General features: G+C 39.8%; 2 protein-coding genes across 2 annotated transcripts; one reads left to right on the top strand and one right to left on the bottom strand.

Annotated features, from left to right (window-relative positions):
- The first annotated feature begins 1,538 nt into the window (after nucleotides 1–1,538).
- On the top strand, nucleotides 1,539–10,289 carry LOC117138988 (zinc transporter 1). The gene is made up of 4 exons (XM_033301059.1): nucleotides 1,539–1,758; nucleotides 6,518–6,707; nucleotides 8,594–9,299; nucleotides 9,372–10,289. Exons 2-4 carry the CDS (start codon nucleotides 6,522–6,524, stop codon nucleotides 10,019–10,021), a joined length of 1,542 nt encoding a protein of 513 aa, XP_033156950.1. The 5' UTR covers nucleotides 1,539–1,758; nucleotides 6,518–6,521; the 3' UTR covers nucleotides 10,022–10,289.
- A 103-nt stretch (nucleotides 10,290–10,392) lies between these two features.
- Nucleotides 10,393–12,614, bottom strand: LOC117138990 (glutaminyl-peptide cyclotransferase). The gene is made up of 2 exons (XM_033301061.1): nucleotides 11,747–12,614; nucleotides 10,393–11,679 (listed from the first exon to the last, which is right to left on the bottom strand). The coding sequence occupies exons 1-2, from the start codon at nucleotides 11,855–11,857 to the stop codon at nucleotides 10,732–10,734; spliced, it is 1,059 nt and encodes a 352-aa protein (XP_033156952.1). The 5' UTR covers nucleotides 11,858–12,614; the 3' UTR covers nucleotides 10,393–10,731.
- Nucleotides 12,615–12,659: the final 45 nt, after the last annotated feature.

Raw genomic sequence — 12,659 nt, 5'->3', positions numbered from 1 at the left:
AGTTGAAAAGTAACTGCCTTGCCTGTCACACCGCAAACTTTTTATCTAATGTGCGTGGTTTAATTGCAATTTCCAGCCCGTGGATCGTTTAATTCGGCACGGCTTGGGTTCTACTCACAAAAAATTCAGTTAGCAGTCGCCTTCGATCTGTAAAACCGAGAGCATCAGGAAAACTTAGTGTTATCTGTTCGAAATCGGGCAACTAAGGATTAACTATTTTTACGGACCCAAAAACGCCGATAAGCAGTGGAATAAATGTGAGCTTGTGGTAAAATTGTTGATATGGATACACATTTTTGCGGTTATAAAGTGCGGTGGTCAATCACCACTAGCTAATTGTGTTCGAATGTAACAGCTCGGGTAAACTAATTAGAACCGAGGATTTTTCAGTTAGTAATTTGTTTTTAGATTGGTTAAGTTAATGGGATTTCAGGCGAATGCAACTGTCATGAACAACCCCTCCTTCAACACACACATTATACACATGTAGTGGGTTAGGCATTGCAACAATTATAGAAATTATTTCAGTGTATCAAACGCGTTCTTATACATATATGTATATATATGTATGTACGTATTTGTGTATAAAGAATAAATTTCGTTTCAGATATTTTTATTAATTCACCCTGTCTAAAAATACATACCTGTTCTAAAGCACATTATTTTATATTAGAAACACTATTTTGTTGACTTCAGTTGTGCGTTTGATAAGTTAAATATGTGCACAGATCACTACACTTTTGACAATTGGGGATGTAATTCTGTAGAGATTACCATAGATTCGTATGTAAATATGTATGTAAAGTATTCATTATGGCATTGTTGTTGTCTCATAAACCTGCCTAGATAACGGCAATACAAGCATACCTTCATGTGACATGCATAAACAAGCAACATATGTATAAATTTCACTCTCCTTCTCTCTCCGAAATGAGAGTAGACATTACGCTCTCTTTAAGCAATCAGCTGATTTTTTTTCAACCTGCTCACGCACTTTTTCGCCCACACAAATACAATAGTGAGTTGCTTTCTACCTCTCTCTAGCTTATCTCTGCACCCTTTCCTTTATATTTGCGGGCTTTTCGTTTGTTTTGCCGGTCGTGGTTATGGTTGTTCTTGTTGCTTCATATTCGACCATCTCTCTTTGCCTTTAATACCCTTACGAAGAGTATCAACATATCTTCACTCTTTAGCTTAGTCTTATAAGGTCAATTAAAAAATGTTGTTTTTAAATGTTTTAAACTGTGCACAATTCATGTTTAAAATTTGTACTGCTAACTTAAAAAGTAAATAAAAATTAACTATTCTTGGGACACATCCGTTGTAGCAAATAATTTAACATTTAATCTAATTTAATTTTGAATGCTCAGAATTATATTCCCTTTGTTTTTGTAGGACTTAGCTCTGCCAGTATTATAACATTTCGAGTTTCAATTAAAAGAGTACTCATAGTTCGGCATGGCGCTTCCGCTTTTCCGTTTAGTTTGCCATATGTATATTTCGAGTCGTCTTTTGCGATCATTCGTGTTTGAGCCGCGCTGCAGTTAACAACGCGCTGAATGATTCGCTCCCGAAAAAATTAGCGCGTGTGCCTCGAAATATTTTAAATCGCCAACGTGCGTGTGTGTGAATAATAATAATAATAATAATAAAATAGGAAAAGCTACATTTTCCAAAGCTATTTACGCTGGCGCGGCTATAAATAGAAAACGTAAAGCAAACACAGGCCTTTTTTCGCTTATCAGAGTGCAAAAGACGGTAAATCTCCAGTTCTTAGCTACAGTATTAGGGGTCTAGACTGATAAGGGCTTTTCGGCCGAAATCGTATCTGGGACCAGGAATAGGAAAAACACGCCCCAATGCTCGCAGTTTTGGATACTCGCAGATTGTATATAGATGACTGATTCGTTAGCGGGCAGATTGTAGATCCATTTAGCAAGTGATTATTAAGACGCCTCGCGCCTCTTGGCACCGATGTGAAAAAATATTGCCCGAAATATGTATTACTTCTGCGGTGTATAAAAATAAGTTCGATCGAAATTAATGCTAATTAACGGTTATATCTGTCTACGATCCATCTGCCAGTCAGTCGCATCGAGATTGAGCTAAAAACAAATTCTCACCCTAAGCTAATTCAATGCAAATTGATCCCGGGCCTTGGCTCAAGTTCTGAAGAACCCAGCTCGGCCGCGTTTCCAGTCCCCCAACATATTATAAACAAATACTTTATGAAATTATAAATAAACAAATTGGCCCGCGATTATACAACCAAGCCTCTTAAATTTATAGTGCATTTTTGGTTGCACGGTTATAATAGCAAACTCAATTTATTAATCTAAAGAGTTGTGTGTGATTTAAATTTAAAGAAAAATTGTTATATTTAATTATTTTTCATAGAGAAGCATTATTCTATTTATTACTTCTATCACTGCGACCGCAATTGTATGTTAATATATTTAATTCAATTAGATTTGTCGTTTTGTAATTTTGAGTCATTAAGTGTAATTGAAGTGGGTCTTTAGTAATCAGCATTAATATCAAACTTTGTATTATTTTAATGGGTTTTTGTAAATCATCAAAAAATCTCTCATACCCCAACTGATCACGATTTCGATGAGGATGCAGGGAAAGTATACATATATAGATATATACTATGTATATAGGTGCACATCGCACGTAGATGGTGGTGCATAAAATCGTAATTAAAATATTTACACTTCTTTGTTTATTATAATGGGAATATTTCGTTGAATCGTGTGCTTCATCACTTATTATGTACAGGTGGTCAGGGTTGTGAATTATCGAAAAAAAAAACTTGGATTGGGTTTCACTTTTATGATTATGGACTAAAAAGCAGCAAGATACAAGTTGGATTTTTAAAGAACACCCAATAGGTACTGAAAATTTAACTAATATCCTACTACTTACTAGTTTTGCAGAATATAAAATCTGCATACTTACCATACTTACTTTCTGCTAGTTTTTCCATCTTTGTTAACATTTATAACATTGAGCTTGAGGTTGTATTACCTATATAAGTCCCTTTTACATCCCATATTATAAGGGAATCCCCCTAAAGATATAAATTTCCACTTGGCAACATTTTCCGTTGGCAACATGTTCTCTTATCAACATTCCCCATCGAATCAATCCCTCGACTAGCGATGGCATTTTAACCCACTGAAAGCCGAGTTGTTTTCGATATTGTTTTCAAAATCGCTCTTATCAGTCAGACCTGTCCACTTACCACTTAATCACCTGGGGTGAGATAGCGATAGGGTAGGTAGACAGCTATCTCTATCTGCTTATCAGGAGCCCGATTTTGGCGCGTTCGCAATGTTCAAATACGCCACACGGGCAACAAAGTAATAAAATATTGGCAGCACACGTTGTCTGTGGCCCACTGATAGACAATAACAATATTGATAGAATTTTTAAATAACACCGTTCCCTTGCGAATTAGAAATTCCAAAGGCATCGGCGACCTTGTCATCGTGTACGAAATGGTCAAAATTGTTAGATTTTAGCTGCTGGTTGTTTTGAAAACAGGCCAGGGACTCGCATAGGAAGTATTTTTTAATTCAGTTTAAAATCTACGCAAAAACCAATGGACAACAAATGCGGTTTGTTGCCAAATCTCATTTGTATGCAGGCAATAGTGCGAAAGAGGCAAAAAATTAAACAAGCAAACAGAATTAACCCGATACCTGATGATGGCAAATCAAAACAAAAAGCAAATGTTATTGGTCCCGAATTTTACTGCACGCTTCACTTTTTGTTTATTTTTTCAATCGATGGAGTGAGCTGTTGCATTGGTCTAATTGACAATTGAGCTGTCAAATCTCGGCGCAGATTTACGATCTGGATTTTACGCCATCTGAGAAGGTCCGGATTCGGGGTAATCAAATAATTTGGAAAAAAGGGGTGAAAAAACATTCCATAAAACCCTTAGCATTTTTTAATTGAATTCTCGAAAGTAAAAAGATTTGTCACAATAACAATCTATGCACATTTTCATTTTTGTAAAATGGTTCTTTTACTTTACTAACCATTTAAAAAATGACCAGATGGTTTATCTCAACTTTTTAAAGAGACCCCTAAAGACACTTGAATTATGTTTAATGTCTTTGCCTAGGCCTAGATGTTCATACGGACGGACAGACAGTCGTACGGACAAGCAACTAAATAGCTAGCTAACTTACAAATTAATAGAAATTTATATACTAATTTAAATTACACAACTAATTACATTAGTTGTTCACTTTACTTGCCGATTGCTTCGATTTTCACTCTTACTTCATCAAGAAATATTACGAGTGATGTTAAATCAAAGATTTATGGGCGATATTAATAACAATACCAATATGTAGCATATTAATTTTATTTTTTGAACAGTTTACCACCACTATCGTATTGTCAGAAGCAAAAAATTTGAAATAAATTCTAACTAAATACACAAATTCAAGAAATACGAGCAATTACTTTTTCATTAAATCTAACATGACATGACAACTTTTTAATTGAAAATTGACCCCGAAAACAAGTCTATACATTACCTGAAATCTCTTACCAAAAAAAAAAGACATTCAGTCTATTTACCTTACACTACCTTGAGTGTCTAGCATACCCTTCTGCTCCTCGAGTAATGGGTATACTAAATTGTAAATGAAAAGCTAAGCCTAATTTCAGCTTTTAGACCTGCCTTGACATCTTTGTTTTTTTGGTAGTCTTTGGGAACCGTCAGTTCTCATCCACATGCCACTCATATCACACCATATTTTATCGGGAGGATCATTTCGTTATCTTCATTATCCCCTAGCAACTAGAGCAACAACGAGCGAACTGAGGCTTCACACGAATCAGTATCTTTATCTGTATCTGTATCTGTAGCTCTGCTTATCTTTTGTTATCTGGTGTTCGAGCCTATATTCCATTGCCTCCTGCCTACCACCACCCACCCAACCATCTAAGTTGTCGAATGAAAACGAAATTAAATTGAGGAAATGAACATTTAGTGGAACAACTGGAAGATACACGAGTACACAGAATCCATTTAATCAAACAGATGTCTATGGACTCATCCACTCATCCAAATAGTTTGTGCTACCTGCTAATTGTTGTTTCTACAATGTCTCTGCTGGAAATACTATATAGCTATAGTATGGAAAACAGTCGATTGTTTGCTGGGGCGCACAATCTAGTGCCCCCGAGGCGCCGTTTAGCTAGTACTTAGCTTACTCGCTTTCCATGTCTATCTGTATGGGGTTCTAAAACAATAGATTTTATCATTTGATCTATTCTAATTGTATGCTATTGCACGTGTGACATTTTGGAATGCAATTAGCTCATTTAGGCGAGTGTACATTTGATGAAATTGTATTCTGGGCGGCCATTTTCATTTGCGTAATAATCCCATTGAGGATTCCACGTGGAAGCGACAGATTTGGGCTTGTTCTGTCAATAACATAAGTCACTTTAAGGAAGATTTATAGACAGACAGTGAAATCATATAGGAATACTGTCTATAAATGCACTACTATAAATATCATTAATGAACTATAATAGGTCCTTGGTTCTGTTCTTTAAGTATCAGAGTTACTTACCATAAAGGTCATTGCACGGACCTTCAGTTTTTGTTTAGATGGTCTATTCGGATTAACCAAAAAGATCATTAAACCGCGACATGTCCACCGGTAATTACTCTACTAGAGGGCATTTAGGCAATTTAAATGACCAACCGAATGGGGTTCAACCTTGGGGTTACATGGCGGCAAACACACTGAGTGGGGGCGTCCATCAAACAATCGGTAGCTATGTGTCCACGATCACGTAAAATTACGTCAATGTCCCAGGCGATCGAGCGATCGATTCGATGAGATTCGCTGAGGTAACCACGGGTGTAGCGGGCCCATTTAGCATCTTCATTTGCATGCAACCCATGCAAAAGCGACAGGAGGAGCTCATGTGGGCCCGTGCCCACATGATGAGAATCGTGGTGGTGGTGATTGGCATACGAGTGCTTGGAATGGGCTGGGAATGAACTGAACCCTAAATATGGCAGGTTCAGCTCGGTTCAGTGGCAGTATCGCCCCAAATCTGATCGGTTCGCTTATCCCCCTTTGGGATCTTGAACTTGACACAGTTCGTTTGGGTTTTACCCATCGAAGGGCTAATATTTGGTATTATAACAATTGATATAGTTAGTAATGAAATGAGCGATCAATAACATTCATTCATAGTTATTTTAAATAAACTTTAATGATGATAAATACAATATATACCGAATCAAAATTTATAATATGTATGTATATGTTTGGTTAATAAATTCCCAGACAGTTTATTCATCTTCCACATTCAAATAATCTTGACCGACATGCGAATAGTAAATTTGAATATAGATTTATATAGATCACACCTAGTGCAGTTTGTTGTCAAGAGCGGTCTCTCATTGTCCGCCATTTTCGCATCTAGCAGATATTAAACTTAAACTGACTTTTCGATGCCCTTCCTTCCACAGAACAATGGTGAAGGATATTCTCCAGCGGTGCAAGCCGATACCGCTGTACATCGTACTGGTGCTGTCGATCTGCTACTTCGTGCTCCAGCTGATCCTCAGCCACTTGACCCATGGACTCACTCTGCTGATGGCCAGTCATCACATGCTGTGTAATATTTTTGCACTCGGAGGTTGTATCATCACAATTAAGGTAGGTCAACCACTTAAAAACATATTATTAATTATTGATTTTAGGCTTAATAATGATTAATAGTGATCAATTTTCTATGCCAGTATAATTGTTTTAATTATTTATTTGGCGTTCTTAATAACTTAAGTTGTATGTTTCAAGATATAGTATTTATTTCGAATAAATTTGTTATGTATCAAAATAAGCTTCCTCGACTATCAGATACCAATTGGAGATGATTAATTTCCACCTTCTAGCTTTTTTAGTTCCCAAAACCTCGATGATCATACGGACGGACAGACAAACTGACATAGAAAGATTGACTAGGATAGTGATTCTGATCAAGAATAAATATATACTTCATTTCGCCTGTTACATACCTTCCAACGAATCTAGTATACCCGATGGCTCTGCGAGCATGGGGTATGAAAAGTTACACATTCAACACCCAATATTTATGCGGTGATTACTTGAAAACAATAATTGTGTTGCATGTCCGCACATGACTTATTTTGCTAGCCCGTTTAACATTTTTTGGCCAGGAAATGTCGCGTGCTGGTGCAAAGTCGAAACAGATGCTGGTGCATTGAACTTTTATAAGCTGGACCACAACAAAGTGTATCGAAAACGCATTCCAAACACCTTTTTATTTTGCGCAGAACTGGTTTCGTTTGGACTGTTTTTTTTTTTGATAATTTATGGCCGAATTTTTGAAATACTTTTATCATCTCTGCATGGGAGTGGCTCCTTTCGTTATTATTTGGGCTAATCAGTACGTTTAGTCACCGTTTTCATGGGGCTTATCATCCTATTGCTGTGTAATTACCTCCTCGAGTGTAACACCCCTGTCTACACAGCAGGTGACATGGAATCAGGTTGATTACACGTAGTTATTGCCTCAGATCATCAACTAATGAACATAAGATCTGGATAGTTAGGAATGCGGTTAGAGATGGTAGGGTATGTGCAATTCTTCAGGGAAGATCGTATTGCAGGCGGGTTATTTGTCAACAATTAGTCAAAGACCCTGTAGCCGTTTTATCACATAAGTTTTTTTGTAAACTGCTCTATTAGTTATAATAATAATAATAAACATTTATCCACAAGTATATATCTTCGATCTGTTTCTTCGTTTTTAAGTTGATTGGAATTCAAGGTGAATACTTCCACAATCAAAATGTCCAACTAAAAATTTATGGAGCAGTCAAAGCTAATATTTTTATATTGAACAAATGCAAAAATCGTTGCCGGCATGGGAAAGCGTGCCAAGCACGTTTCGCAAAAGACAAAGACCAGGCACAAAAAAAAGAAAAACCGCAGAAACCAAACCAGACATGGCCAAAACCGGCGAGTTACAGGCGATTCCAAACACCAGAAATCGAAAGCTTTCAAACAGTGGACGATGTTGTAGGTGTGGACAGTTGAGTGGTCTGATTTCGAGCTTATATAATGGAGCAGACCGACCGACAGTCAGACGATCAGCGGAGCGTTTAAATAGCTGCCCACCAAAATTGTTGTAGATGGGCCAGTGCCAATTGGCTTGGAAAGCATGACGATGATTATGCTTTTCCATTCGATTCTATGTATTTCTATGCCAATTGTTTTCAGGACAAACAAGTTAATTTTGTATATATGTCTTAAGACTCGGATACTTAGTTATGTTATGACAATTACTAATAACAATAAACCAGAGAAGAATGAACTTGACAAATTAACAATATTAACATTTGGAGTGATTTTTAGAGGCTATAAAATCTAGATGAATTTTCCAAGTAATAAACATATTATTCACTAACTAAAGTCGCCTTAAAAATGGTTATACAACTTTAAAATACTTTTAAACTACTATTATTATAAAGTGCTGATTATATTAACCATTTTCTGATTTCGCCTTCTTTATCTTACAGCACAGCAAACAAGCGCCGGAGCCGAGGAATCCTCCACCCGCCCTGACCAAGATAAATGGCTCCGGAGTGGCTGTCAGCTTGGCCGAAACGGATGCCCAAACACGGGCCAAAAGGGAGCGTCGGGAGCAGAAGCTACGGAATACATTCGGTTGGGCCAGGATCGATATTTTGACCATGCTGATTGTGTTCATCATCCTGGCCTCGTTATCCTTTTCGCTGGTGGTGGAAGCTCTGCAAACTCTGGTTCACATCGATCATCAGGACACGATGCATCTACCCATACCCGTGATGATGCTGGGCTTCATCGGGCTAATCCTGAATGGACTAACATATCTGCTAATTGGCGGATACACGCTGCACCAGGGAAGCTTTCTGCACCTCACACCCGGCGGAAACGTGGTGCTGGAGCGACCCATGTCCAGCAACTTGGATGTATCCCTGACTCCGATGCAAAGACAGCTCAGCAAATCCCAGAACGATCGTCAGTTGCGCGAGCAACTAGAGGCGGAGGTGGGTAGTGTTTACTTCGCCACCAAACGCCAGGGAGCCGTCGAAATGCTGCGGGATGTGTCCAGTACCGTATTTGTGATCGTTTGCGCCGCAATCGTCTATGTGGCGGAGGATGAGCAGCACACGGCCAAGTTCATTGATCCCGTGCTCTCAATTTTCTCCTGCGTCCTGCTGGTGACGCTTAGTTATCCCTACAGTAAGTATTAAAAAAAATATATATTTTTGTATATTAAAAATAAACTTAAACTTTTTCCCATCTTTTTCACAGTGAAGGAATCCTGCTTGATCCTTCTGCAAACCATCCCTGGCTCCATCGACTTGGAGATCTTTGAGCGAACCTTGGTCACCAAGTTCCCGGAGATCATCAGTTATCACGACCTGCATATATGGCAATTGGCCGCCCACCGATACGTGGCTACCATACACATCCAGTTCCAGAATCCCAAACTCTACCTCCAGATCATCGAACGGGTTCGGGCATACTTCCACGATCAGGGAATCGGAGCGGTCACAATCCAACCGGAGTTCTATCCGTCCACCAATAAGAATGCCTCTGCCTCGCTAGAATGCCTGATGCAGTGCCAGGCAGTGGAGTGCATCGAGAAGGTTTGCTGCAGGGATTCTCGCACCGATCTCCGCGAGGTCTGTGATGCTCCTAGCGGCCGAAAGTCGTCTTCTCCAGCCAAGTGTGCAGCCAGTAGCCACGAACATAGCAGAGCCAAATCCAAGTCTTGCGCTGAACTCAGTGCAGTGGTTGTGGAGAAACCTGAGGAACTATCCGCTGGCCAGCTACTAAAGGGTCAAGATCAGCAAGTAGCGAAGTCCATGCCCAAACTGGAGGAAACTTGTTCGGATGCGACGAAAGAGGATACAGCCGAGTTAAACGGCAGTCCACCTGGGCCAACGAGTAGCGATTGATTCCGTTTCACTAACTATAGTTTTCAATCAAGGCTTAACGATTTTAGCTAGTTCTTAAGTTAGTTTACGAATTTGCCATATAGATATATGGATATATTGACGTTTGAGCTTATTTTTTAAACAAGACGCTTAAATGCACAGGTTAAACAATTTTTGTGACGAGAATGAAGGAGAAGAATGTACAGTACATTTCATGCCAAATCATTTTATATATTTAATGCAGACTTAATCAAGTTTTAGCGTTCGCTCAAAATATTAACGTTTGATTTCCATCTGAAGCCGACGGAAGTTGTTCCATCCAGACGCTATGTTCGTCTTCCTCTTGTGACAAAACACGATCTGAATTTGTCCCACCAGTGCGTTAAAAGTTATTTGTTTTAAGGTACATTTACTATGTATATGTTGAACTGAATATGTACATAAGTGAAACAATTTACAACCGAAAGATTACAAAAAATATATAAACGTGACGTGTCATTAGCTAAGCATTTTCTATAAATACATGTGTATAAAAATATTTGGAGCACGCGTATTGCAGATCTTTTTAAGTAGTTTTAAAGCACGCAGTCGGTTACAACACGGGTTTCTAGGGATTTTTCGGCGGGCATAAGAACATTCAACAATGCTCCGATACTGGAACAGGTCAATTAGATAAGGCCGTAAGTAGATACAACATTTGTCATTTATGATTCACACGGCAGCCCACTTGACTACTTCGTCTCGGCTCCGCCCAGCAGATACTCCAAAGCGAAGAGCCGTATAATCAGCGCCAGGTTGTCCGTCGTCGCATAATCGATCACGCTGGCGTTATCGTCGGGCGTATGCCATACACTGGGAAAGGGCACCGGAATGAGGTGCAAGACCGGCACATTTCGCCGCAGGAAGGGTATGTGATCGTCCTCGATGAAGGAGGATCGCATGGCCTGCGACTGGAAGTAGCGGGTGGGGTCGCGCTGGGCAACTCCGCTGCTGGCATAGCGCTCCAGGAGCTGCAACTTGGCAAGACGTGTCTCCACGGACTGGATACGCATGTACCAGGACTCGGTGTTTTCGAAGAAGCTGTAGAATGCCGGATCGGGGGCTCCCAACAGATCCAGGAGCACCAGCATATCTATTCTATCCAGTTTTCCTTCATGGTGCCACTTTTTGGCCAGGTGTCGTGCTCCATAGATGGAGTCCTTGGGTCCCCACTCCTCGAAAGCCTCCTCGCCATCGAAGAACAAGAGCATCAAGCTCAGTTTGCTCTTCTTGAGGGGTTTCAGCTGCTCCTGAAGCACCTGGGCCAGGTTGAGAAGCATGGCACAGGGCACTGCTGAGTCGGTGGCCCCCAGGAATTCCACTCCAGGCATGTACTTGCTGTCATAATGGCAGGACAGCACCAGATATCTCTCAGCATTTGGATTCAGGGTAGCGATGATGTTGTGGAAATGCAATTTGCCTTTGATGGGAGCGTGATCATGAAAGCTGTTCACTTCCACAACCCAGTCTAGATCCCTCAAACTCTGGACGATGTATTCGCGCACGATGCTATGATTTGTTGTGCCCACAACTCGAGGTATAAGGATTTTGTCAATGGCTTCCCTTAGGTGAAGCTTATCGGATAGATTGCTGTACTCCAGGAATCTGGACTCGGAGAGCTCGCTGGGATTGTAGGATATCTGTTGGAAGTAAAAGAAAACACATATTAAGCAGGCGGTTGGTTTAGCTGCATTACCCTCCATTGACCTGTGTTCTTCCCACGAGATTATCCTTCTGGGAAATGGATCCCCTCACCAAGGTGGCTATCAAAGCCGTCTGCACGCACAGCGTCCACATTCTAGCGGTTCGATGTAGCATATTTCACCGACTGACTCAAGACTACGTGGCTGAGTGTTTTGGTTTGGCGGTGGGAGTGTTGTGTCCCAACAGGTGGTTGCAATCAATAGCGGCAGATTCGTAAGAAGTTCAAAGGTCGCCGTCCGGCTGCGCAACTATTTTGCGGCACACTCCGGCTTGTACTTAAGACTCTTTGGCGAGTCTAGTAATTTATCATTTTGGCCAGTTTTTACGGCCGATTTTTAAGGCACAGAACAACAAAAAATGGGCGTCGCAAAGGGGGTCAAAATGCTAACGAAAATAACACTTCATATAAGTAACGCTCGTTGTTGTTCTAGTTGTTTCCCATCAGTAATTTATTGCACTCCTCTCAAAAATCATTTAATTTCCTTGTTTACTATTCAGTCAAAATCGTTTTGTTTACGCGTATGATTATTTAAACAGCTGTTTGCCATTTAAATCAGGTGGCAGCACCAGTCCCGAACAGGTGGCACCCCCATAAAAAAAGGTCACGGGCGTGGCCAGATTTAATGAGTGGGGGTTCTTAAGCAATGGTTATTATAAATATGCAGTTCGCTAGCCTTTCTTTTTTAACAAATTAATTAACTATTAGGTTTTAAGTCACAAAATGACTAAAGTACTAAAGAAAACAAAATAAAATAAAATGAACTTATCATTATAAAATCCCCGATGTCAGTATACCTCATACACAACTGCCCTTTCAAACAGATAGTACAACAAATGTATGTTTTAGTTAACCTTAGGAATATCCACCAGTTCGAAGCAAGCGCCTAGATTGTAGATTTTTTTTGCGCGGTCTCGG

This window comes from Drosophila mauritiana, chromosome 3L (genome assembly GCF_004382145.1).
Source record: "Drosophila mauritiana strain mau12 chromosome 3L, ASM438214v1, whole genome shotgun sequence".
NCBI lineage: Eukaryota > Metazoa > Arthropoda > Insecta > Diptera > Drosophilidae > Drosophila > Drosophila mauritiana.
The sequence above is the reverse complement of the archived record's forward strand: the minus strand, read 5'-3'. Positions and strand labels throughout refer to the sequence as shown.

Excerpts from the sequence above, each read along its gene's own strand:
- LOC117138988 (XM_033301059.1), top strand. The coding sequence starts at position 6,522 with ATGGTGAAGGATATTCTCCAGCGGTGCAAGCCGATACCGCTGTACATC. Across the intron at positions 6,708-8,593 it reads GTTGTATCATCACAATTAAG|CACAGCAAACAAGCGCCGGA; the intron begins GTAGGTCAACCA and ends TTTATCTTACAG. Across the intron at positions 9,300-9,371 it reads GACGCTTAGTTATCCCTACA|TGAAGGAATCCTGCTTGATC; the intron begins GTAAGTATTAAA and ends TCTTTTTCACAG.
- LOC117138990 (XM_033301061.1), bottom strand. The coding sequence starts at position 11,857 with ATGCTACATCGAACCGCTAGAATGTGGACGCTGTGCGTGCAGACGGCT. Across the intron at positions 11,680-11,746 it reads ATCTCGTGGGAAGAACACAG|ATATCCTACAATCCCAGCGA; the intron begins GTCAATGGAGGG and ends TACTTCCAACAG.